Source organism: Acanthopagrus latus, chromosome 6 (genome assembly GCF_904848185.1).
Source record: "Acanthopagrus latus isolate v.2019 chromosome 6, fAcaLat1.1, whole genome shotgun sequence".
NCBI lineage: Eukaryota > Metazoa > Chordata > Actinopteri > Spariformes > Sparidae > Acanthopagrus > Acanthopagrus latus.
Window position 1 is genome coordinate 30,049,726 of NC_051044.1, and position 25,729 is coordinate 30,075,454.

A 25,729-nucleotide genomic window follows, 5' to 3' on the forward strand; every position below is an offset into this window, starting at 1 on the left:
GACATCAACTTCATAGAAGTATAGAATCTGGCTGGTTAAATTGAAAGGGTGTACATGAAGTGAAAGTCAAAGTGAGTGAAAAGATAGTCTTCCTGATTGGACTTATGCTGAGCTTTGTGTGTGTGTGTGTGTGTGTGTGTGTACCTGCGTGTGTGTGTGTGTGTGTGTGTGTGTGTGTGTGTGTTACAGTGACAGATGGGTTGAAATTGTATGTGACCTGCATGCAGACTGTAGATTATATACTGTAGATGATCTTAGAACTTGAGTGATATCAGACAAACATCCAAAACGTACAGATTCATGAATAAAGGTTATTCATAAAGCATCTGTGGGCTGGGAGATAGCCTTAAAATATGGGAAACTGGGAATGTTGGAAGGTCTACTCCTTTGGCTTGAGCCCATTTGAGTTATTGGACTACGACCTGTTACTCCATTTAGGTAGAGATATCACCATTGACTATATAATCAACTTGGTAAATCAACTGGATCTAATGTGTTTTACATAAAGGGGAAGGCGTGCTTGGATCTTCTATTTGTGATCTAGCTGAATGGCAGACTGTTGTGTGAAAATCTGGCTCAATGCAGCTCCTACACAGCTCATTCTGTGTGCAGCCAAGGATGACAGCATGCTTAGAGTGAACATGACACTCGTCCACAGAATGGTACACACATATTTCACTTCATCAATCACACAGTAGGCTCAAAACATAAACACTATCAATCACGGCACGCTCTCTCTCAAAATGGTCAGTGAGTGATGAATGAAGGAGGAGGCTGTTAGCAGGGAGCCAAGCCATTTTATGGATTATTTCGAACAACACAAACACCTAGTTGAGGATGAAAGCCTCAGCCATGTTAACCTTGCATGATTATTGAGTGAGTGATCAATTTTCATTGTGAGACATCCCTCCAGTGTGTCACGCTGAGGCTCTGTGGCTCAGTAAATTCTCAATCTGTCGGTCTCAACACAGATGCTCTTTGATCCTGCTCAGATTACACACAAAATCAAACACAGAATATACCTTTTCATTACTGCTTCCCACTGAGCTAACATCAGGCCCAGCAGCATGACTCACAGGTCAGGTCGACCAATTGGCATCAACAGTTTTCATCTCAAATGGGATTTGAAAGGACTCAGTTTTATTATATCTGTACTGCATATTTTTTGATAGTGGCTTCATGATTAATCCTTTTAAATATATATAATCCTTATATATATATATATATATATATATATATATATATATATATATATATATATATATATATATATATATATATATATATATATATATATATATGCAAATGTGATGGGTCTTGATATTAATGAAGGTACAGCTACAGGTAGCTCAGGAGATACAGGAAAAAAGATAAAGTGGGTCTACCATCTTCCAAGTCACTTGTTGGCTTTGGTGTCAAACAAAAGGTCAGAATTCAGGATCTAAGAAAACTCAGTTTTGCTGCAGTTTAATGTTGTTTTGCTTTCATATAGTTTTTGACAGATAAAAGCATGCAAAAGCAGCTAGAACTCTGCACTCACAGTGCTATTCTCCAAAAATAAGTATTCTTAAAAATAAAAAAATATCAGTGGGAGGTACGGTATTCTCTTATCTAGCTGAAAACACATGTTGTTTTTTTGCATCAGCCTTCTACAAACTTAGCCTAACAACTTTTATTCTGTCAGTGTGGGGTTATGGTTATGTAAATGACATATATGCTATATTTTCTTTCTGCATACAGTATTTGTGATCTCATATATGTGCTGTCAGACTTCTCTACATTTTGTTTTTTGAACACCTTGTAGAAAAAAATATTCTGTTTTTAATGCTATTTATTAGGTTTCTTGTGTTTTTTGCTGTTATTATTATATTTACAGCCATTTAATGCCCTTGTTCTTGCAAATGAATTTTTTTCTGCTGCCATCAGGGCATTGTTACTTTTTACCTGCCTGTAGAACCAACAGCATTTAAAAGCAACATTATGTTTCTCTTATTTATCTTTTTTACTTTTTCTTTCTTTCTTTTTTTTTTTTTTACTTTAAAATAGCCTCAAAATCAATTTGTTGATACACTGTAAGAGGGTGAATGGTATCTCTGTCACAGCCACTCCTATGCTCTGCCACTTGTTTCTGCACTATGAACTTTCCGTGAGAGGGTAGGATCATAGCATGACACACACATTTCTACAAAATGTTACGTTATGTGCTCTGTAGACTTATTTTATTGTTTTATTCATTGATGAAACAGTTTCTTGACATTTTGTATTTAGACTTTTTCTATATTCCTCTGAATCTCCTTGTCATATTTTATTGATAATGTGTCTACATGTCACTGTGTGTTTTTTCTTGCATGGTCAAACTGTTCAAACAAATTGCAGCTGGTTGAATTAATAAAGTTCTCTGACATTTAATCTGAATAATCCACTTTGACCTAACTTGACTACACAAAAGTAATACACATTTAAACTTAATGACTTGTTAGCTATCCCTTATGCCACGTCACTAATTTGCATGAATTTACAAATTGAAACCATGAAACAAAATGACAAATGTTCATTTGTAACTGCAGAATAAAATGAGTTGCAAATAATTAAAATGTTTTGCATATACATACTATCGACCATGAGGTCTTGTAATGTAATTTCCACTGTGATTGTACATTAGTAAATCACAAAATAACATAAAATCAGAGCAGGAAAACGATTTTTTACTGTAAAAACCACAAAAATGCTTAATGAACCGATTGCATTAGTTATAATGAAAATATAAATTGTTGTTTGCTAAATTTGTGCATAAGTTTTTGAACAAAGTTATATGTAACTATTTACAGTTAAATGCAGGCAATACCTCAGGCTCAGGGCTCCCAAGCTCATTCCTGCCTGTTCCACATTCAGCAGTCTCCTCCTTGTGTTGACTCACCACACAAAAAAAATGACTACACTACACACTAAACCCAACACTACATAACACACTAACTATACACACCAAACACGCTGTATGTCACAAATCCCTCAACTCTCAAAACTCGCTGTCTCTATTACCATCACTGCTGCTGCCACTCTTCCGCCCCGTCACTCCCACAGCTTCCCCTGTTCCTCAGCTGCCTAATCACATGGTTTGCCATCATTTTGTGATTGGTTGGTGTGGTACCTTTTTCCACAATGCTCGCGAAAAAGCGTGGTGGACATTATTTACCCTAAGTCCGGTTTTGGACCTGTCGGTGCATCCAGTCCGTCGACTTGGGAGGTGGGCCATGTGGGGGTGGGCTAGCAGCTAGCTACACACGAACATCCAATTCCACTTTGTTGTCTTCACGTATCTGCAGTGATTGGCTCTGATGCGTACGTGGCTATGGTGGCTATGGTTGACAATGCTAGCGGAATTCGTAAAGCATTTATGAAATAATTTATTAACGGTATCATTGTAGACCAAACAAATGCGACGTTGCACACCCTTGAACCACGCAGCAGCCATGTTGAAAATCTCAGATCAGTCTGATCCTGATCTACAGAGATATTTGAGGCACACAGACACAGACAGACACACAGACACACAGACAGACAGAGATTCCTTGCTTTTATAGAGAGATAATATCTCTTTTGTTGTCTGAAGTGGACACGAGGGCATAAAGGTCCTATGCTGGGCTCGTACATAATGTTATAATGCTTTTGCAGCTTTCTCAAAGGGGACATATGGGGAAAACAAAATGTCAACTGTGCCTTTGCATCACACACCAAGGATTTAGATTTCTTCGACCCACTCCTCTACCGTCTGTTTCCCCCCCTCCTTTCTCTCTCACCCACTCCTTCCCAGCGTGTGTCTGTGTCTGTTGGTGTGACTACTGCAGCGAGAGACACATCTGCATGTCCTCATCTCAGCCCAGTCTCTTCACTACTCCAGTGCCAGATTGTTCCACCCCGTATGGTGACTATGTCCGTGCTCAGCTATTCAGTTTTCTTGCTCTCAGTTGCTATGCGTTTATGTGCTGTTGCTCCAGTGTTTTTGCCTTATGCTCATTTTTTCCCTCCTTCATGCGCAGAACCCTCACTGTCTCTCCACTCAGCTGGCAGCTCCACCTAATCACCCGTGATTTCCACCTCATCGCTTCCAGACCACTAAACCTGCCTACCTGCTCTCGTCTCTCTCTATGTCCCCATTTGTTGTTGTAAATGAATACCTTTGAACTGTTCTTTTGCCTCCGGCCTCTGCACTCTGGGTTGAACAAAACTCTGCGTTGCTGTTGCACTCAGTGCTGATGGTGAAATGAAGCTTCGCGTCAAAGTCCAACTAATAAAGAATTATCAGTTACTACCTTAGAAATATATACATCATCGATGACAAGATAGCTAAATCAATGAATCTTTATTTGTATAGTGACAATTCAAAACAAAGGTCATCCCATCCCCTCTTTCCAAATTGAGCAGGTCTAAACCACACTGCTTGTTAAAAGGTAGAAAAAAAAACATTTTTTAGAGAGAGAGAGGGAGAAAAAGAGAGGAGAAGCAGTGAGGGAGGGGGCAGATCACAGCAGCCACAGGAGTAATAAGAGCTTTACAAATTTGATCTTTAAGATTTTCATAGGCCGGCCACCTCTGCTCGAAAACACTCCCTCCTCTCCCCAGAGATATCTGAGAGGGGGTCCTTCATCCCTGAGGTGAAGTTTGGTGTGTTCAGTGTTAAGATGGCAGTGTTTCGCAATGTCGTCACTCAGAGTTAGTCACGCAAATTGCTCGATTGTTGGTTGTAAAAATCAGCATAAGTGCCTATAATCTGTCCCAGCTACAGAAGAACAGAAGAGACAGTGGTTGCGTTTCATTTCTAACGACAACGTGCCGGCTGCGGTTTGTGTAAGTTTGTGTGTGTGTGTGCTAACCACTTCACATCGGACTGCTTCAGTAACAAGGGTCATTATAAAGCTGGCTTTGCCTCGACACTGACCCTCGTAAAAGGATCAGTCCCAACCATACCGGACCCTGCAACTGCAGCCGAGCCACAGGTAAGCTTTGATGATATTTACTGTGGTGGGCAGTTAGGAGGTTTGACCAGCGAACTGGTATATTTAAAGGGCCAACAACGCCACCCTGGGAGGTCACCAAGGAATAATACACCTCAGAAGAAACAGGCGTTCAAAGACACGGAGGTTTGTGATATTCATGAGGCTAGAGATGTGGTTCCATTTCACAATAATTCACTTCTTTTATTTTAGACAAACACCACAATAAAAGGCCAAAAACGCAACAGAGGCAATTATAAAAGGGGGAGAAATGGCTGAAGCTAAGGCTTACCAGCAGGAAGATGGGTCACCAGGAGTGAGGTATCCAAGGGAGAGTCGCCTCAGTCACACGTGCACACACCTCCACGCACACACCACCACACAAACACACAAGGGGAGGGTTACACGGGGGGTCGACACACAGCACACAATAAGGGGACACCACCACCGATGGGCACCAACCACCTTTAGGCTCTCAGCTTCTGCACAGAGAGGGGATAAACTCGACAATTAGTGGGACATTGCTTGAACCAATAAAAACAAAACACTGGGTCGCACCAGCCAAAGTGCTGCAAGAAAATAGAATACAATCAATATGACAACACAAACAAAACAGAATGTCACTTGGAATTAAGCAGCCAGGTGGGAGTAAATAAGAGATTAACAACAAAACAAAATAGAAGAAAGAAAATAAGCAGAATCAACTCCAATAACAGCGGTGGGAGCAAATAAGAAATTAACAAAAACAAACAAACTAGGATGAAGAAATAAACAAAATCAACTCTAGTGGCAGCAAGCCAGCTGTCAATTAAGCAATCAAGAACAAAGAGTTAATGGCACATGGCACTAAAATGGCAGACACTGAAATAAATGGCACAATGAACAAAAACAATATGCGAAACAAGGGCAGGCAAAGCAGCAGTGTAGGGACCGATGGGCCAGACAGATGTAGCTGCTATGTCGCTAGCTGTCGAATGCTAAAGGCACGGATACACTGACACGCGGTCCCGATCTGGTTATGCCTACAAGCTAAGAGAGGGAAACAAACAAATGTCTAGGAAGCTTAGTCTGTCAGACGGGCCAATTCCTAAAATGAAACACAGCCAATTAGCTTAAACAACGCACATAAGGCTGTGGCGCACGGCATAAAACAACCTACCGGCATTGACTGAGGCAAGAGGCAGGTCTGAGGAGGAGACGAGGGTCCAAGACAGGCATCTAGAAAACCATATGTGGCTGGTTAAGACATGCTAACACTGATTACTGCAGGCACAACCTGTACAATCACCGCTACCATACCTGCTGCAGCGGACATCGGAGCACCAGAAATGGTGTGTGGTTTTGGCGACAGAGAGGGAAGAGCATAAGACCCCTACCTGTCTTTATAGGTTGCCTGTCTATAATGATTGGCTGTCAATCACTGAGCCAACATACGGGACTGCATAAACTAGAGCAGAATATACCGCAGCCCCATCCTGCTACATTACAGTTGCCGAAGAACTTTAAGTTACCTTTACCTTTAGCAGGAGCTAGGGTTAGGTACGTGGAAGTAACTGTAACACATACGAACAAACTATGTAACATATTCAGACACACTAACCAGTCTGAAATGTCCTGCTGCAGATGCAGAGTCTGTACGTCTCTTGAATCAAACAATTGTTTGACTGTATGACAGGTAATTACTCTCTGGTGCAGAAAGCAAAGAAATAACATAGGGATTAGCAGAGGCAGTAGTATAAGCTACAAGCCAGTAACACAGAGACAGGAACAGGAAATGACGCAACATATGACACACATGACGCAGCACGTCATAGCATGACATCCAGGATCTCCGTCCTTATATTCAGTACACTGTCAATTTTAATTGTGTATGTATGTGTGAGTGTAAATAATATGCTAAATAACTGATTCAACCATAAACCAAACTTAATACATTAAGCACTTAAACATAACCTCCCCTTCAAATAAGAGGCAAGTAGTGCCTTTTTTTTTTAATTGTAATCCACTTTCATACACTCAAGTGTGTGACAGTTATGGTGACATGGGAGCAGCTGTCAGATGTGTGGCTGGATAAGAGGAGTTGGGTGCATGCTGTGACAACCCATTGATATCCATAATGTAGGCCTACCAATCCCTGCAATGGCCCCAAAGAATATTCTCTGTCAGGACCATTGTGATGTAAGTGGCAGTGGTTGAGGCTCCCACAGGAGGCATGGTAGTTTGTTGCACACACAATTTAAACCATTGGATTCTGACAATATGTGCCATTCTGTGAGTCTATGAAAGCCATTTTCTTTTAATTAAGCCAAAACTCAAAGGCTCAGTAGCCAATTAGCACATTGATGAGCCAAGAATGTGTGTACCATGTATTGAAATGTTACCATCATACTAAATATACACACCATTTTACAGCTGCAGCAGTTGTGTTCAGACCTCAACAAGAACCTAAATCACACATTTGACGTTATGGCCTGATATGATTAGCTGATTTGGTGATATTGCTAACTTGTTACCAAATTATCGCCAGTTTATACGACCAGCAGACATGCATCAAATAGCATTCATATTAGGAGTCATGTTAGAAGAATTAAAGTCCAATATCCACTCTCCTTTTAGTTCTGTTTTAATATAAACCAACTGAAAAAATACTTTCACAGCCATTCTAGTTTTCAAGTAAGCAACTGTGCAATTATTTTAATCCAAGCCCAAGAAAACACTAGATTTGATCTGAAGGAGAACAAGGCTTGGTCCGCATTTTTCTGTCATTTTCTTAGTCTAAGAGAGTAGTAACTAAACTGAACAGAACCCGCACTCCATTTCTTTTTTTAAGTCTGGGGCTGCATTCAGACCAAATCAGATGGTGTGGGGAAATGCCGCAGGATGGTGCGACGGCGTGGGAGTGTCACTCCATTGTCGTTGTGTGTGACCTGTTGGAAACCGCAGCTGATCGGTTTGGCGAGAGGGAAAACTGCTATGTTGTTATTCTCTTAGCATTCTGGTCCTAATAGTGATTCTCTGTCCACATCAACATCAAAAGTTTTAAGGTCATGCAGTTGTTACCATGGTTATGGCCTGCTAACTCTGATTATAGACAGGTACAGTGTTTGTGATTAAGTGAATGAACCTGACCTGAACCCGGACATGATTTCAAATTCTTTGTCGAAACTGGACCAGACGGGACCCTTACACAATTTTTCCTCACACCCCACCTGCCATTTACAGACTGAAAATTGGAAACTATTAAATGGGGCTCTGATCCACTGATGATCTGTATACTGCCTGTTGTTGGGTTTGGCACCTAAAAGCACTACAACAGAGGGCTGGCAGGATGGTAATGCTAACAAACACAAGGCAGCTTTTAATGAGATCACTGCCTGGCTGATGGAATCAGATGATGTTTAAATTAGGCTGAGCAGATGGAAAACTGAGAGGCATTGTGTGAGTGGAAATAAATTGTTGTCTGTCTCTCCTGAGTCCTCCAGCCAGCAGTCCAAAGAAATGGAGCACCCACAGACTTACAGCTCCATCGCCAGTCATAACAATGCAAGCACTGCTATACTTTTATCTGCTGTATAATAGCCATAATCGCATCCAGTTCCAAATGTTAAAAAGAAGTATAGATCTAATTATAATACACACTAAGTAACCTTCAGTGTCTTTTCCTGACGTGTTTAATACTGTACATACTCCCATACGTTAAATAATAAGTTGATGTGACTGTGTTACAGTAAGTCTTCTTGGACTTGAGGGTTCAGATTTGAGTTGACACTTTTAACTGACTCATTGCTTTAGTCAACCCCGTAATATTTGACATATAACTATTTGAAGGATTTGTAGGCCAGAATAAGAAAACAAATACAAGACATTGAAGGTAGCATTGGTTAAAAAAAAAAACGGGGATCATCAAGTGGCAATTTGTGAGGTATGATCAGAATTTTAGTTTGAGACATTCTGAAAAAAATCTAATATTATCAAGAGAATTTGAAGAAACAATGTTATCAAAGATGTCTGTGTACTGTGTTACAAAGATGTCTACTGAATTAGGCATGTAGGAATACTGGCAACTCACCCATCCTATCTCCTAATATCACTTTATACCCTAAAGAGGTGACTGAGTCTGAGAGCCCCTCTTAAGGCAGGAACACACTGGCCCAACCGTTGGACGTCTGAAGCGTTTGGCAAGATTCGGACAAGGTCAGGAACAAATATGTTCGGTGTGTTTAGCTGCATTGGAAACTTTCGGAGCTGCACGGATGCTGTCCGCTCCGATTCAATATGCAAAGTCTGAGGAGGTTGGCTGTCGGCCATCTGAGTCATGGGATTCTCTGATTGGTTGTGTGCTAGCTGTGTGACCATTCTGATTGACGGTGTGCTGGCAAATCAGCGCCGTGTGTGCTGTGTTTTTCTATGCACTTCGTTCCTTCATTCCTTCATTTCGTTTTCATGTAGCGTTCATGAACCCGCTAAAGCCAGCCCCATTTCACCTGGTGGCTCCCCACATCATCAGAGATTGCGCTGTGTTCAGACTCCCATCAGCTAACTGGACCACGTAGCTCCATGGCTAACACAGTTAATGTAAGCCAGTTGTTATATAACCAAAGATAGCTACAGCAAAGATACAGTGAGGAGCGGGTGTGGGTTATACTACCTCATATAGTTTTGGAGTTTCCTTTTAATTCTTGCCATTTCTTACAAATTACACCTTTCAGACTTTCTAGCTTATCAGGACAACCTTTTGACTCTTGATATACCATGCAAATGGATGAGCTCAAAAGCAAACAATAGCTTAAATGTTATCATGACTTACATTTCATCGAAACACATGTCATATACGTCAGCGTAGATGAGAGCCAATTAGGGCAAAGTCCTGACGTCATGAGGGTGGGTCTAGGATCGCGCAGTACCTGGAGAGCAACTGCACGACTGCTCTGCAGCCACCTTGCTCCCGCGATAACTTAAGGTCATGTGACATCGGATGCGGAGCAGAAACCACTCCCATCCAGGTCATCGTGGACACATTTTAACCATCACGATTTAGGCAGCCAACAGCTTATGCATGAGAGTGGTTGACTTTTCTCAGACACTAGGCGAGTTCAAGATCATGCAGCAATGTGCAGTGTTGGCAGCCCGGTACCTAACAAAGTGCTTACTGGGCAGTGCCCCTCCCCCACACAGGTGCGGTGTCTGCTCTTACCTGGTCAGATATGTTCAAGCTCAAACTGTAAACAATGGCTAAGAACAGACCTGAAAATACCCCAGCATTGCCCACATCCAAGAGAAGAAATAAGAAGACAGATGAAGAAAAGCAGAGTAAAAGCAAAGAACTGGAATGAGCCAGAGAGAAAACAAGAATAAATATCAGTGGGATAGGGCTAGTTAATGACAAAGCTGTTAAGTTATTAATATTTTATCATCATCATTACTTTTATTATTATTTTTTCACAACAGGGAGATGACAAGGGCTCTCAATCCGAAATACAACCCCCCTAACAGAAATGAACTTCGCAACACACTAATACCAGCTTGGTACAGTGTTGAAAAAAGTAAAGTGAAGGAGGAGCTGAAAGCAGTAGACCATGTTGCAGTGACTGCTGACCTGTGGAGTAGTGTAGCTCAAGACCACTACATCACAGTCACTGTTCACTATGTAGTGGAGGCTGAGCTGAGGGAGAAAGTACTCCATACATGAGCAGTATTCGTCTCCCAGACAGGGCCTGCTGTAGCGGAAGTGAAGTCCAAAGTGGTAGCTGTTATTGTTGACAACGCAGCCAACATGGATGTAGCCGTCTAGAAAATGAAAGTTTTGAAGATGGGGTGTTTTGCACACACCCTGAACATTGCAGCCCAAAACCTGTACAACTTTTCATGTATTAAAAACAGTTCTGAAATAAAAAGAGAATATGTATGTGTATATATAATATAGTTCAAATTCAGTTATCACTACAATAGAATGTTTGGTCAGTAGTTTGGGACTCTCACCTTCCTGCTTTGCAGTAGGAACAGAGGAGAACATTTCTGGTGCATGCAGACTGTACAACTCTCATGACAATCAGAGAAATGTTTATATTTTCTGGAAATCAGAGGATTAAATCGCAACAACCATATAGCCTCATATGAATTTTCACACCCCAAATCCAAAGCCACCACCTGTGAGTCTACAGTTGTGGAGATAAATTAGACCTGCATGCGGAACTATACGGGATACAGTGAGCAGTAACTAAGTAACTGTCATGTTGTTCTTTTCACAAACATGGGAATGATCAAAAACATCATTAAATTGCATAGTTTTATATAAAACGGCATCAATTTTTTTTTGCCATCTTATACAAAGTCCCAATTAGATTTCTTTTCATGGGGCCCAAAATCCCTGGCGGCGCCCCTGGTTACAAGTCAGCTCATTTAGTAAATCATTCACTTAATGCTGTCATCAATTGTTGGAATGGATGAAATAGAAGATCACCAATATCATTTTATGTTCTTGAAAGGACGAAGCAAATAAAGAGCTTCGAGGGTTCCTTGGGAAGGCTACAGCCTAGTCAAGGTTCATGATGAGGCTGTTTGGACCCGCCTAGAAAATGCAGCTGTGGCACTAAATGGGAACAAGGTTTGTTCATTGGGGTCATAAAGTAGACTTATGTGTTCTGTTCTAATACAAACATATTGTTCTAATTACTTGTGTATTCTATATTTCAAAGCGTGGAGTTGTGACCCAGGAGGAGGAAGAGAGAGGAAGAAATGTGCATCAGGAGAAAGATGATGCATCTGAAGGAGAAGAGGCAGCACCACCAAGAGTAAAGAAAAAGCTTTCAGCACTTGGTCAGCTCTTTGAGGATGAAGACCAGGCCCTGCTACTGCAGCCGGAGGCAGATGTCAGTACTCCCTCATTGACTGAAAAGGCCAAGAAAGAGCTGCAGACCTACAGGAGCTTTCCAGCAATCCTCATCTCTGTTGATCCCCTCCTGTGGTGGTGGCAGAAGAGTGACCAAATCCCCATGCTGGCCAGTTTGGCCAAAAAATATCTTTGTGTGCAAGCGTCTTCCACTCGGTCTGAGAGGGTATTCTCCACAGCTGGGGACACAATCAGCATGCAACGGGCTTGGCTCTTGCCAGATATAGTAGATATGCTTGTGTTCCTTAAAAAAGAACTGTTAAAGATCTGTGGTATGGTTCTTGAATGGGTGGTTTGTTTTAGTTTCTAATGTGAAAAATGTTCTAGAGTAATTTATTTTCACTATTTATTTCTAAGTTATTTACTTTCCCCCACACACATTTTTCTCAAGTTCTCTAAAAATATTCAAAATTCAAAAGTTTTGACCATTTTTTTTATATATACAAAATAACTTTAATTACCACCCATATACCCAAAAAAGTACCGAAAACAGGTACCGATATATACCGGTACCGATTCGTAGGTACCAAGTATCGGTACCATATCGGTTCAAATGTGAAAGGTACCCATCCCTAATAGCAAGGCATAATGCTATTTCAGCCTGTGTCAGGCCTTGATAGAATAGATATGTGACATGGTGATCGATATGCTCCTGCACCTCTGACATTGCTACAGTATGATATTTCCGGCAATGATTTAATATATGTATAGATATATAGATATAATATCATTTTGTTTTCTCAAGATTTCGAATTAATTATATTGTTATCTCGTGAAAACAAAGTTTCGTTATCATGAGATCTCGAGAAAATTATCCTGTTATCTTGGGAAAACAAATGAAATTAACTTGTTATCATGGGAAAACAAAGTGTCGTTATCTTGAGTTCTCAAGATAATTATCCTGTTATCTTGGGAAAACAAATGAAATTAACTCATTATCATGGGAAAACAAAGTTTCGTTATCTCGAGATCTTGAGAAAAATTATCCCGTTATCTCGGGAAAACAAATGAAATTAACCCGTTATCATTGGAAAACAAAGTTTTGTCATCTTGAGATCTCGAGAAAATTATCCCGTTATCTCGTGAAAATAGATGAAATTAACTCGTTATCAAGGGAAAATGGAGGAAATAAAATATATGAATGCATGGCTGTTTAGGGCTTCCGTACATGTCTATTTCGTAAACATTATTTTACCATTTAATTGAATACAACTCAACTGTCACATTCAGATGTAGCAAGGCTCGCTGTAGCAGTAACACTAAAAGTCTGACTTCTTCAGACTTCACATTATCAAGAGCTATTTTCTGTCCCACTGCACACCTGACACCTCACCTAATTTGTGTGAGAGACTGTATCCTTCATTCTGCTGAATTCTACCACTGAAGGACAATCCTAAAGATAGTTGTGGGCTTATTATGCATTGCAAACGTCATGTGTTAACTATGCTAGGTAAACTTTACTAAATGCCTGGCTAAAGACTATTAATCGCACGATACATGGTAATAAATGGTCTGAAGCAAGAGGAATTGTTAGCCTACCTTGTACACTGACTGCTAACTGTTACTGAGAAACTACTGACCACCGTCACGTCAAAATAAACCATAAACTACTACTCAACATCTGAAGTGAAGTAACAGCTAGCTGCCGTCAGTTACTTGTAAAATGCATTGATAATGTTTGACAGTAAGATCTCAATTTAGCTTGCACCTATGTTACCACATATTTGAGTTTGATAACATTAGCAATAACATCAGCTAGTTTGAGGTGTATGCATAAGCCAACCATCACCTTAGAAGCACATTTTCCGTATTTAAGAATGTTTAAACATGGACTTACCTGCAAGTATTGCATGGGCATCATCTCGCAGCTTCTTCTTTTCTTTTCTCTGCTCCTGACTCCTGCTGTCTTTTCGAGGCCATTTCCAAAGAAGTTGACAGCCTGCTGTCAAACTTCGTCAGGTGCAATCCAACATACCACTGAGATAGGGGAAGTTGCTGTGTGTGTTTGTGCTTCCCTGAGCAATTAAATACATCTCTTGTTCTGCCTGTTTTGTGATATACATGCCTAAATCATGCCTAATATTTCTATACTGAAATAATATTGGCATTATAATTATTATGACTATGATGTTTTTTCACACAGCGTTTGACACCACTGACCATCACACCCTACTACAAAGACTGGAACATTTAATTGGTATAAAAAGGAACTGCATTGAGCTGGTTCAAGTCTTATTTATCAGACAGATCTCAGTTTGTACTACTTAACAATAAATCCTCCCTACATACCAAAGTTAGTTATGGAGTTCCAAAAGGCTCTGTGCTCAGACCAATACTATTCACTCTATATATCCTTCCTAAACTGTAAACATTCAGAAACAACTATCTAAATGAATGAATGTTGCCAAGTTTCCTATGGGTCTCCTGGATATGCATCTTTTTGACAAATTTCAACTCAATCCAGTGAAAAATAACAATTCGGTGAGCTTTAGACTACACATACAAGAAATCACAAATTCACAGCATCAATGGAAATAAGTTTGATACTTTATCGTGTTATTCTTGACATTTTGTTGATATTTGTAGTTTATGTCCTTCATCGGGTTATTATTATTATTATATACATATATTACTAGCTCTGTAATTGCTAAATTTAGTAACAATTAGCAGCTCAAGCTATTTGTACTTATTGTACTACAAATGGAAATATCTAAGAAGGCATTCATGGAATACTGGCGATCAAATTAAACTTTACACAGTACTGTATCTGGTTAGGTAATAAACGTAATGCATTTCTGACATACTTTATTAACCAGTCGTACGACTTTAAAGCATTTGCACCTTATCTGAGTATTTTAGCAAGGTATTACTTTGTACTTCGTTATGTATATGGAAAACAAATAAGCTAAATTCATAATTTGAAATTATGCCCGTATTTGGAAAAGACAGAAGTGGCACTACTTTTCGTTAAGACGCTAATACCGTATCTCTTGGTTCAACTCAGTGTTATTGCTGTTAAGATGAATGAATAAACGTAACATACTTGTACTCCATTACGTTTCATGCGGAAATACTGCACGTTTCTTTCACTTTAAATGTCGATACGGGCAGAGGAGCGTAGCAGTACGTACGGAGCTTGCGCACATTGTACGTACAGTGCGTATTCTACGTAGAGGTGGAGCAGGGGGAGTAAGTATACTGTCAAAGAAACTGTCAAGACAATACGTTTTCCTTCTGTTAGCTAGCACTGATCAATAACCCAAGGTAGCTCCAGTCAGGGCGGACACGAACTGTCAGTGACTGTCTCCAGCAGCTTTTCTGTGACCAGCGTCATTAACACATACAGTAGCAGGTGAGTCGCATCGGCTGTCGCTAGTTTCTGTCCACCAAAATAGTTCCAGTACAGCAGCTGTGCTGGCGTTTTTGTCATACACGCTAAAACCAGCAGGGCGGAATCATTTAAAGCCCACATATTAATATTTTGAGGTAATGTGTGTCGACGGACACATTTCCCTACGCCGTTGCGTCTTTGGAAAATATGTACTCAACACTGCGCATGCGCGAATCTCTTGCTCCATGTATTTCAGTCAGTAGTGTTGAGAATGAGTTCGGGGGAATTATTTTCTGACGTCTCAGTCAAATACTATTTATTCTTGCAGTTAACCATCCTCCATTCATGCTTGTGCAATATTAATGTGGTTCAAATGCAATTTATTTACACATCAAGTCGCTAATTTAAAGCATTCGTTTGAAATCGTATTCTTTTATCATAATTATTCATGTTCTGTGATTCACTTAATATTTCAGTTGCAAGTGAATGAATATCATTGTCTGTTGGTTCTCTTCACTCTTGTCAGATGAAAGAAGCAATGCCTGAAAAGCATGTCTCACAAAGGAGATAATGAAGGGAAAAAGAGGTGAGTGCCGCCACCATCCCATCAGTGCTTATTAGGCCACTTGGGAAATCACTTCATGTAAATGTAATGCAGCAGTGTTGCATTGAAAAACTTTTTGACTTTGTTTAGCTCTCATCGCACCGAATTGTATGCATCCTGCATTCCTGGAACATGTTTGCCCATTGTGTATCACCCAGACTACAACATCACCTTCATGGGCCTTGAAAAGCTCCATCCATTTGATGCAGGGAAGTGGGGGAAAGTCATTCACTTTTTGAAAGGTAAGTGATTGAGAAATGGAGTGGCAGACAGGGAGGACATCTCATCAAGCCGATGTATACGGAATCAGCTGTTGTTCAGGGAGGCGAAGAGAGGTAGAGAACAAAGAGGAATGAGTGGAGAGGTCAGGTGTAGTCGCAGGAGCGCAACAAGACAGAGCAAAAGAGCACAGGTAATTAGAGAAAACTCCCTGTGGGACTGTGCACAGGTAGAGTAGATGAGGCCAAGGAAAAACAGTCGCTAGCTAACTGGCTTGACTTCACACAACGTTGTTGTCACGTTGCACTGTTGGTTGTCTTCACTGAAGAATGTGCCGCACACAGCTTAATGTATTCACCAAAAAGTGGCAAGCCTCTGCTGACAGAGGAAAACTGGATCCTTGCAGGAATTGGATTAAAAAGTGGATGATATTGCAAATTTAACCACTGTGTTTACAAAAGCTATTCAAAGGAACTTGTTTAATAGATTTGAATGAACCCTGCATACAACATTCAAAACCAGAGGCAATTTTTTTAACAGTTACATTTTTGTCATCATTCATATGGATATAATATTTAAATGAGAACATTTTGTCATCACACATACATGTGAATATAGGTTATCTATCTATCTATCTATCTATCTATCTATCTATCTATCTATCTATCTAGCTATCTAGCTATCTATCTATCTCATGCTGCCCTGATTGCAGGTTTGATGTATGGTCAGTGCTTGCATGTGAATTATGGTAGGTGCTCAGGTCGACTCGTCTCTACAAACAGATATCATCAGCTATCGTTTGATGGTGATTTAGCTTTTATTATTTTTATTTACATTCATATCTGTTTATAGAGATTTGCATTATATCCCAACTCCAGCTCCACTCTGGCATCTTAAGGTGCTAATTGGATTATAAACAATAGGGTTGGGAGCTTTTCACATTTGAACCGATACCAGGTCCATTACCGGTACCTGGAATTTGATACTATTGCCTTTTTTCAGTACTTTAATCACACATGTTTGTGTGTGTGTGTATGTGTGTGTGTTTGTGTTTGTGTTTGTGATTTATATTTTCAGTCCCAAGCCTATTTGACTGATTATGACTAATGACACAATGCGTTTGTCTCAGAGGAGCAATTCATCACTGATGGGAACATAGTGGAAGCCTGTGAAGCTACCGAAGAGGATCTGTTGGTGGTTCACTCCAAACGCTACCTCAACAGATTAAAGGTAATTTTGTTTTCACTGTCACTATGACAGCATGGCATGTTTTCTACATTTCTTCAGCTCTTCACATGTTGTTTTATTCCTACATCTCCGTATTGTGCATATGTTGTTCAGCCGTACTGAGGAGCTGAGGGATCAGTCAAGGTTGTAAACTGATTTATTCAAGCCAGAATTTTTGTTAACTGGGATTTTCTCTGTTATTGTCAAAATGCAGTGAATTATCCCATAGGGTCCTCAGTCAAATCAGTCATGTCAAGGATAGTCAGAAGGATTTTGCACTTTTAATTTTTTGGCCCCAGAAGTTGATCAGCTCCCACATTAAATCCTTTCTTGGAGTGGAGTTGGGAAGCTACAGTTGAGTTGTTTGTGGACATTTCACACAGCCAGTGGGAGATACTGGGTATGGTTGTGCAACAGGTACAGGTGTTATCACTTTTACTGAACCAGTTTTACTAAACTGACAACAGTAGTTCTATCATGTTCAAAGACTGTATATTTATTCTGTCTCCACTCTACTGCATACAGAGCTAAATCTTGGAGGCTCAAGAGAGGTACTGCAGCACTCTGCTCTGTATCATTATGTTGCTGTTGCATTACTGTGTGCTGCCATGTCTTCATGTGAGAGTCGAGACTCAAACCCTAACCCACTAGCAGCATCAGAGAATTGTGTATGTCACTGGTCAGCTTTTCTTGTCCTTTATTTCCACGACCCAGTTGGTAAACATTAAAACATAATGCACTTTTTATTTCCTGTTCAACTTTATTGTCAGTCAATTGCGGTGGCTCTGTGGATTTTTCAGCTTCATTAGCGATAAAGTCATAGCACAGAAAAAAAGGTTTCAGTGAAGAGATACTGTGTCTAATTGTATTTTTTTCACTTTAGTGGTCTCTGGTGGTGGCAACGATCACAGAAATCCCACCTCTCATGTTCTTGCCTAATTTCCTCGTGCAGCGGAAGGTGTTGAGGCCTTTGCGGACACAGACTGGAGGAACAATAATGGTAGGTATTTAAGAGCCTCATTTCCTCTGTATCTGTCTTCAAGTTTGTAGCTGATATTGCTATATTCCACTCTGCAGGAGCATCACATGTCAGACCTTCAGCACCCAGCCAGCATTAACAATTTATAATTTAGGATCAAATACAGAATTTGAAAGCATTTAAAAAATATATATTTCTTAGATATAGTAACATAACTATAGAACTATAACTGTTCTTCTCATCATACTATTTAACTTATGCTTTGAAATTTCATGATGTATGTCTTTACTTTTAATGTAACAGATATCTTTTTTTGTATAGAATTATAAAAGTCACATTCATGGTGTGAAGGATTGTATTAATTATGACTTTGTAAATGTGATGAAGTGAAGTATCAGATACTCGACACATTGTTTTTAGTGTCTTACTGTTGCATTGAAAAACACAGTTATAGCCTAATTTCATCCCCCTGAATCTCTACTGTGCAGACTTGGCTAGGTGTGAATGTCCTGGGCAGATCTGCATCAGTCCTGCATAGGGATGTAACGATATACTCAACTCACGTTTCGATACGGTTCACGATTTTTTGTTCACAATACGATTTTCTCACGATTTTATTTTATTTTTAATCAAAATGAGCTACAGACAAATTATGACCAAATAAAATGATCTTTTATTCTTAGGAGAAAAAAAATCTTAGAGGTGCTTTCTTTACAGGAACTCTGTAAAACAGTTTGTGTCCTCTTATAAAAAGTGCAACTTAAATGGTCACCTTAAACAACAAAATTTGAAAAATATATCCTTTCTTCTCACAAGTAAACAATCTCACAAGTAAACTGGTGTAATTCAGTACCTCCAAAAACAAAAGAATATAAAATCTTGACCAAAAAAAGAGGTCCTTTCTTTACAGAATTATTACACACTATTTTTGTCTTATAAAAAAGTGCAACTGAAGTAGTTATTAACTTAAATAACAAAGAAAAACTGGATTTTTAAAAACAAATCCACATCAAAGTAATATCAAAACATAACATTTCTTCAAATAAAGTAAGACATTGTCAACATTCTAAATATAATATTATATATATATATATATATATATATATATATATGGCTCTATCTTGGCTCCAGCGTGTTCATCAACAGCCGAAAGCCCTCATTTTCAACAACGGTAATTTCTTGCGCTCTTGCGTTGTTATGGGGGAGAGGAGATGCAAAGCCTCTCGTCAGGGTGGTTTGCCCCTTCGGCAATTTTCGCTCAGGAGGTGGCGTAACGTTACTTAGCTTGCATCTAGCTAACCAGTCAACCAGTCAGCTAACCAGTCATGTCTCCTCCACGTTGCTCGTGCATTTTTCCTGGATGCCACCGTGTGCTAGGTAACGGTGCCTTTAGCTTATTTAAGTTTCGTACGGACTACAACATAAGGAAAAGGTGGATCAATTTTGTCAAGAGGAGCTACTGTGGAGAGTTCAAAATCACCACCAACACCTGTCTCTGCAGTGTCCATTTGACCCCCGATAGTTACAGCAACTGTCACCTGGTAAAGTCTGGATTTCGTAGAGTCCATTGGTGCTGGTCAGTGGGGCCGAACCGGCCCTCTAGCATCCTCCCGTCCCGCAGACAGCGGGTGCCACTATCACCAAAGCCGGCATTATGTGCCCGCCACCGACCCTCTCCGTCGCGCCAACAGAGGGTGCTTCCATCACTGCCACCGGCAATATGTGCCCGCCACCGGCCCTCTCCATCGCGCTGACAGCAGGTGCTTCCATCACAGCCACCGGCAATATGTGCCTGCTACTGGCCCTCTTCGTCACGCCGACAGCGGGTGCAACCATCACAGCCACCAGGATTATGTGCCCTCCACTGGGAGAATGACGGGAGCAACTAGCTCAGACGGAGTCAATATGTGACTTACTATTTTCTGTGCACATGCGGCATATATGATTCAGTTATTTCATAACTAAAGCTACTCCACAGCTGGTATTATCCCTCACGACTGATAAAAATTGGGAGACAGAGTCATTGGGGAGCTTGTGGTAATAAAGTAACTATGAGAAAAGTAACTGTATGAAAGAAGTATGGAAAGTACAAGGAGACGGCTCCCCTTCTGCACATGGGCGTGTTTCTAGCACCTCTAACCTACATGCCCCCAGCATTTCACAGCAGAGAGAAGTGCTTGTTTTTCAATGATTTTGAGACCTAATTTTATATACTTATAGATTTTTTCAGTCTTTCAAATTTGGCTCAGTGGTCAATGACACGTATTTCTGTGGTGTGACAAACTCCTAACACAAATTTATTTCTGCTTTACGCGGACTTTAAATACCTGAAACAGATACGCTTAGAAATTAAAATGGTGTTGTCAGTAAACATAACACATTTTAATAAGTGGGCAACCACATATGAGTATGCAATGTGCCACAACAAGTGATTCTGCAGTATTCACTGAGAAATAAAGGAAAAGTAAGAGAGGAAGAAAGTAAAGGCAGTAAGAAAACATTCCTAGATCCATCCCTTTATCAGACCCACACCAACAGTAACTGGAGTCTGTTCTGTGCTGAAATCCATCCTGCATTTAAGTTTCATGGATATCCGTGCTCAGTAGTTTTTGTGTAATCCTGCTGGCAGACCAACCAACCAGTAAACAAACAACGAGCCAACCAGTAAACAAACAACCAATCAGCCTCTTTGGCAGAGGTAACAAAGAGGCCCACACTGGTAACCTAGCAGTTGTGGTCAGCTTCATAGAAAGAAAGCTTGTAACCAGAGATGCAAAGGTCTGTTGTGCTAAGTCAGAAGTCGTGGTTGACACGGGACTCCTCAGGGTCCAGCAAGTTGTTCTGTGATAGATAACAAACTGCAGATTATCCCAGAGAGGCACAGATTTTAAAACATCTTTGTTTGGGTAAAGTGAAATTGTTGCTCCTGTGGATTTTATCCATGTAACTCTTTTAAATTCTAGCAATAAAAATGTAATTTTTACAACATAATAGCTGTAGTTTCCAAGATTCCTTCCACTCAAACCATTGATTGATCTTGTTTCTCTATGCAGCTCACAGTACCTTTTTTCAGTGGCGCATGAGGAGAAACTAGGAGGTCCAGTTGTGCATAAAAGAGTGATAAGGAATAAGAAATAACTAGATGCAAATGGCTATAGATTTGAATGCACATACAGAAAACTGATCAGGCACATTGCATGCAAAGAGATGCTTTCCGGGTGTGATGTTTGAGGAAGTCGTGCAGTGGCAATTAGTGGGTTATGGCAAAATATGCCTGATATTCTTGGGCTTGTTTTCTGTGGACAGAGTGGAGTGTTAAAGCCATGGCCAGAGTGTGTGCACACATGCTAATTTCTGTTATTACTCATCCATCAGAAAGCCATATTGCCATTTACACACAATCTCCCCAGCTCATATCTCTTCCCCTCAGGTGTCCTACGAGCTGAGCTCCAGGAATATGTGGCAGAGATGCCTCTTTTATTATCTGAGGGAGAAGAATCTTGACCTGATGCCTCTGTGCATATAACAGCATTCCACTTTGGGAATAAAGGCATGCAGTATGGATCCTCCTTCAAATTTCCTTGAATATAGCTCAGGTGTCTCAACTATTGATGATTTCTCAGATTATGTGGCCATCAATCCCTGAGAAAAACCTAGTGGGTTGTAGGTTTTATAACTAAATTTCCCAAGAATGTCCTTTATTTGTGAAGTGTACAGTACTAGATACGACCCCAGTGGTTTCCTAAAAAGAAGAGCCAATGTAGCGACCAGCCTTTAGTAACCCCTTTCTGATGCCATGCACATCAGGATTAGGTTGATCAACATTAAACACTGCCTGTCTGTCTTTTCTCTTGAAATTTGCTCTTGGGAGTAGATTTAAGAGATAGTGGGGCTGTAACAGAATTCTCTAATGAAAAGTAAAGCATGTCATGATTCTAAAGCTGTACTGAATTTACATAATGGATCTGTTTGTTTGACCAATACAAGAGCATCTCTCTATAAAAGCAAGGAATCTGTGTGTGTGTGTGTGTGTGTGTGTGTGTGTGTGTCTGTCTGTGTATGTGTGCCTCAAATATCCCTGTAGATCAGGATCAGACTGACCTGAGATTTTCACCATGGCTGCTGCGTGGTTCAAGGGTGTGCAACATCGCATTTGTTTGGACTACAGTGATATCATTAATTCACCATAGTCACTTACGCACCAGAGCCAATCACTGCAGAGCTCAAGCCCACGTCATACCTTAAGAAACAAGCGAATTTAAACCTGCAGCGGTGCGAGCTGGACCGGGATTTTGCCGGCAGTTCGGTCCTGTTCTGTGCATCTAAACTGACTGTTGTGGATGACTGAGACTAAACGAGCCTGGACCGAGTCTGTTCCGGTCTGAGGAGATCAGGATACGCGCGGACAACAAAGTGGAATCAGAATATGTGGATGTTCGTGTGTAGTTAGCTGCTGGCCCACCCCCCCAAGGCCCACCTCCCGAGTCGACTGCACGGGCACGTCCAAAACTGGACTTAGGGTTAGGTTTAGGTGAATAATGTCCGCCATGCTTTTTTGCAAACATTGCCGTCACATTTGCTTTGTGTCTGGTGCAGGAAGAAATGGTAAAAACGGGCTTTTGTCACGAAAGTGTCCACAAGCAGCAAGTTTGGTTGCTGAGGAACAGGGGAAGTTGTGTGAGGGACGGCAGCAGTGATACGGACAGCGACAGAGATGGCGAGTTTTGAGAGTTGAGAGATTTGTGACATATAGCATGTTTGGAGTCTATAGTTAGTATGTTATATAGTGTAGTGTGTTTAGTGTGTAGTGGAGTCGTTTTTTGGACTGCTAAATGTGGAACAAGCAGGAATGAGCTAAGGAGCCCTGAGCCTGAGGCATTGCCTGCATTTTGCATTTAAATGTAAATAGTTACATATAACTTTGTAAATTTCAAAAACTTATGCAAACAACAATTTATATTTGCATTATCACTAATACAGTTGGTTCACCTTTTTTTCACCTTTTTCCCACTTTAATGTTATTTTGTGATTTTAAGTCCATAGTGTTATTATGGTAGGTCAAAATGAAAAAAAAAAAGTACAGTCACACATGTGAGGTTGTGCTGAAAAGAATGACACCAAACAAGGCAAGGTAAAAAGTTTTTAAGGTGAAATATAATGGTAAAAGTAGTCATCCCTGATCCCTGATGTCACACCTTCAAACGCAACCTCATTTGGCCGTCCATGAAAAAGCTACTTAACCTCCCACTTTTCTATAGGAATACATGCTCCCTATAGGCAGTGCACTAGATAAATTAGATGAGTTCATTTGCCTCCTACATCGCAGGCCCTGCGATGTGACTATTGCGTACATGTACATCGCCACGATGATGCTCAAACGAAATATTGTGCAGCTCTAGATGACACATCACTCCTGGATTCTACTATAGTCATACATCATTGTTTTTTATTTTAGCAATAGACCCTTTTCATGGCAGCCATATTGACATTAGGGGTGGAACGGTTCATCAAAAAAAATCTGTCCAGTTCGGTACGGTTGTCACGGTTCGGGGCGCGTGTGTACCGTTCGGTTCATAGGCACGCGCAACTTCTTTTTCTCATTTACTAAGGAGGCGAAGTGTGTACACTCGAGAGCAGCAGGTGGTGGTACTGAGCTGGATGTCAACCTCCAGTAAACGAGAAGACGAGCTACGAGTCGGCTGTGTTTCCGGCATCGCGGCTCGCAGGCTAGCTTTCGAGCTTCGATGCCGGACTTGCCACAGCTGACTTGTCATAGCACTGTAGCTCGCGAGTCAGAGCAGGAGAGCACAACCAACCGGCTACGTTCTGAATGAGTGGCAGACGAGCGAGTGGAGTCTCTGGGTTAGACTTCCTCCAGCCAGCGTGAAAAGCACATAGCTGTCAGTGTACAATGGAAGCCATTCTTCCACTTCTGAAATAACATAATGTTACACAATGTTCTGCAGGTAGCCAGAGGCTACTGTAGGTTTGGTGTATAGATAGCATAATAAAATGAAATTAGGTTGATCGATTTTTGCAAAATTAAATAATTTATATGTAAATGTTATATATAAATATCAAGTAGTATATTGTAAATAGGCTATTATTATCTCTATTTGGGAACGTTATCCATTTACACCATTCCTACGTCAGTACTCTATTATTTATTTGTTGTATTTTGTTTTATTTTATTTTAGTATCTCTTTTATTTTTCCAATCATGTGTATAATGGTTTATTGCATTGTGTTTTTAACTACGTTAGTGGTTAAGAGACAATGGGCTAGGGCTGAGTTTCCATGGTGATTAGGCAATACTGACTCAAGTGACTCAAGTTACTTGCACAACCCGGTTCAGTTTAGTGAGTGACTCATAATGACTTGAATCCTTAAAAGGAACCATATTTACCAGCTCTACTGCAGGGCTACTGAAGGTTTCCTGCCTGTGACTGCCCATTACATTACATTAGTGACAGTGAATAACTATTTGTACTTAGCATTCATTAAAGATAACTTTCTTTGCCAAATAAATGAAAAGCATGTTGGAACTAGCAATATCACCTCTCTTGCAGTGCCAAAATCTACCTACTTTTAACTTAAAACTGTCACAATGATGTAGCAAATGTCAGAGTGCCTCATTCTTTCAGTTTAAACCTGACTATACAAAACATAATTGATTGAAAAGCTCAAAATATTATATATAAAAATTATGAAATACACTGTAGTGTGGCTTAGAGCTAGGCTTGGTAAGTTATTCTAAAAGCTTTTGTTATAGTTGTAAAAAATATCCCAACAGCGATCAAAAAATCAAATGCTCTGACAACAGACAGAACAAATTCCTGCAACTGTGGCTGTTTGAGCTATCCAGAAAGCCCACTCAATTGTCTCATTCAGCCTCTATATAATGATTGGACAGGCAACCTAGCTGTCCACTTACGCACCTGCATGCTCTCTGCTTATGCACTTATTGTGCATGAGTGGGCTTTAGCTTAGCAGTTGGGCAAGAATCGAAGAATAAATGCAGCAAAAATGTACCAATACTAACATACTAGCTTTAGAGCGCTGAGTATAAAACTAGCCATGTCCATTGTTAACATTGATTATGTTGACATTAGGTGATTTATACATTTCATTGAGACATGAGGAAGTGCGTTAAGGATAGTGATGATAACGGTGTGCCTCACTCACAGTACACAGCTTCTGAGCCTGTTGTTCATCAGATGGTTAATTCATTAACAACTCTAACTGAACAAAGCATATCTTAGTGATAAAAATGCAAGCTCCACCTCCAAGTCTCTTTTGATAAATGTTGAGCAGCGGCGGGTGAGTCATCTTCGTCTTCATAGCCTACAGTAAGCAGGATTGACTAATAATAGGTTACCCCCAAGAGGCAACAAGGACATAAATACATATAAAGTAAAAATGACTGCATTTCCTTTTTCACTGAAAGCTGCTGAACAGAAACACCCCCAGAAAAAAAACCCCGGAAGGAA

At 40.4% G+C, this 25,729-nt stretch overlaps 1 protein-coding gene and 1 long non-coding RNA gene across 4 annotated transcripts in view; one reads left to right on the top strand and one right to left on the bottom strand.

Moving 5' to 3' along the window:
* Positions 1-5,262: 5,262 nt before the first annotated feature.
* LOC119021527 lies at positions 5,263-14,082 on the bottom strand. Its single transcript, XR_005075629.1, has 3 exons — positions 13,718-14,082; positions 6,151-6,209; positions 5,263-5,473 (listed from the first exon to the last, which is right to left on the bottom strand). It is a non-coding gene; the product is annotated as an uncharacterized LOC119021527 (long non-coding RNA).
* An 821-nt stretch (positions 14,083-14,903) lies between these two features.
* The window catches only part of hdac11 (histone deacetylase 11), a 30,621-nt gene continuing 19,795 nt past the window's right edge, over positions 14,904-25,729 (top strand). The window contains exons 1-5 of one of the 3 annotated variants that reach the window (XM_037101778.1): positions 14,904-15,232; positions 15,738-15,797; positions 15,974-16,057; positions 17,164-17,264; positions 18,145-18,261. In XM_037101778.1, coding sequence (XP_036957673.1) covers positions 15,782-15,797; positions 15,974-16,057; positions 17,164-17,264; positions 18,145-18,261 — 318 coding nt within the window. In that variant the 5' untranslated portion in view covers positions 14,904-15,232; positions 15,738-15,781. Of the gene's footprint in view, positions 15,233-15,737; positions 15,798-15,905; positions 16,058-17,163; positions 17,265-18,144; positions 18,262-25,729 lie in introns of all 3 variants that reach the window. The other 2 variants (XM_037101777.1, XM_037101776.1) reach the window with 2 other exon arrangements.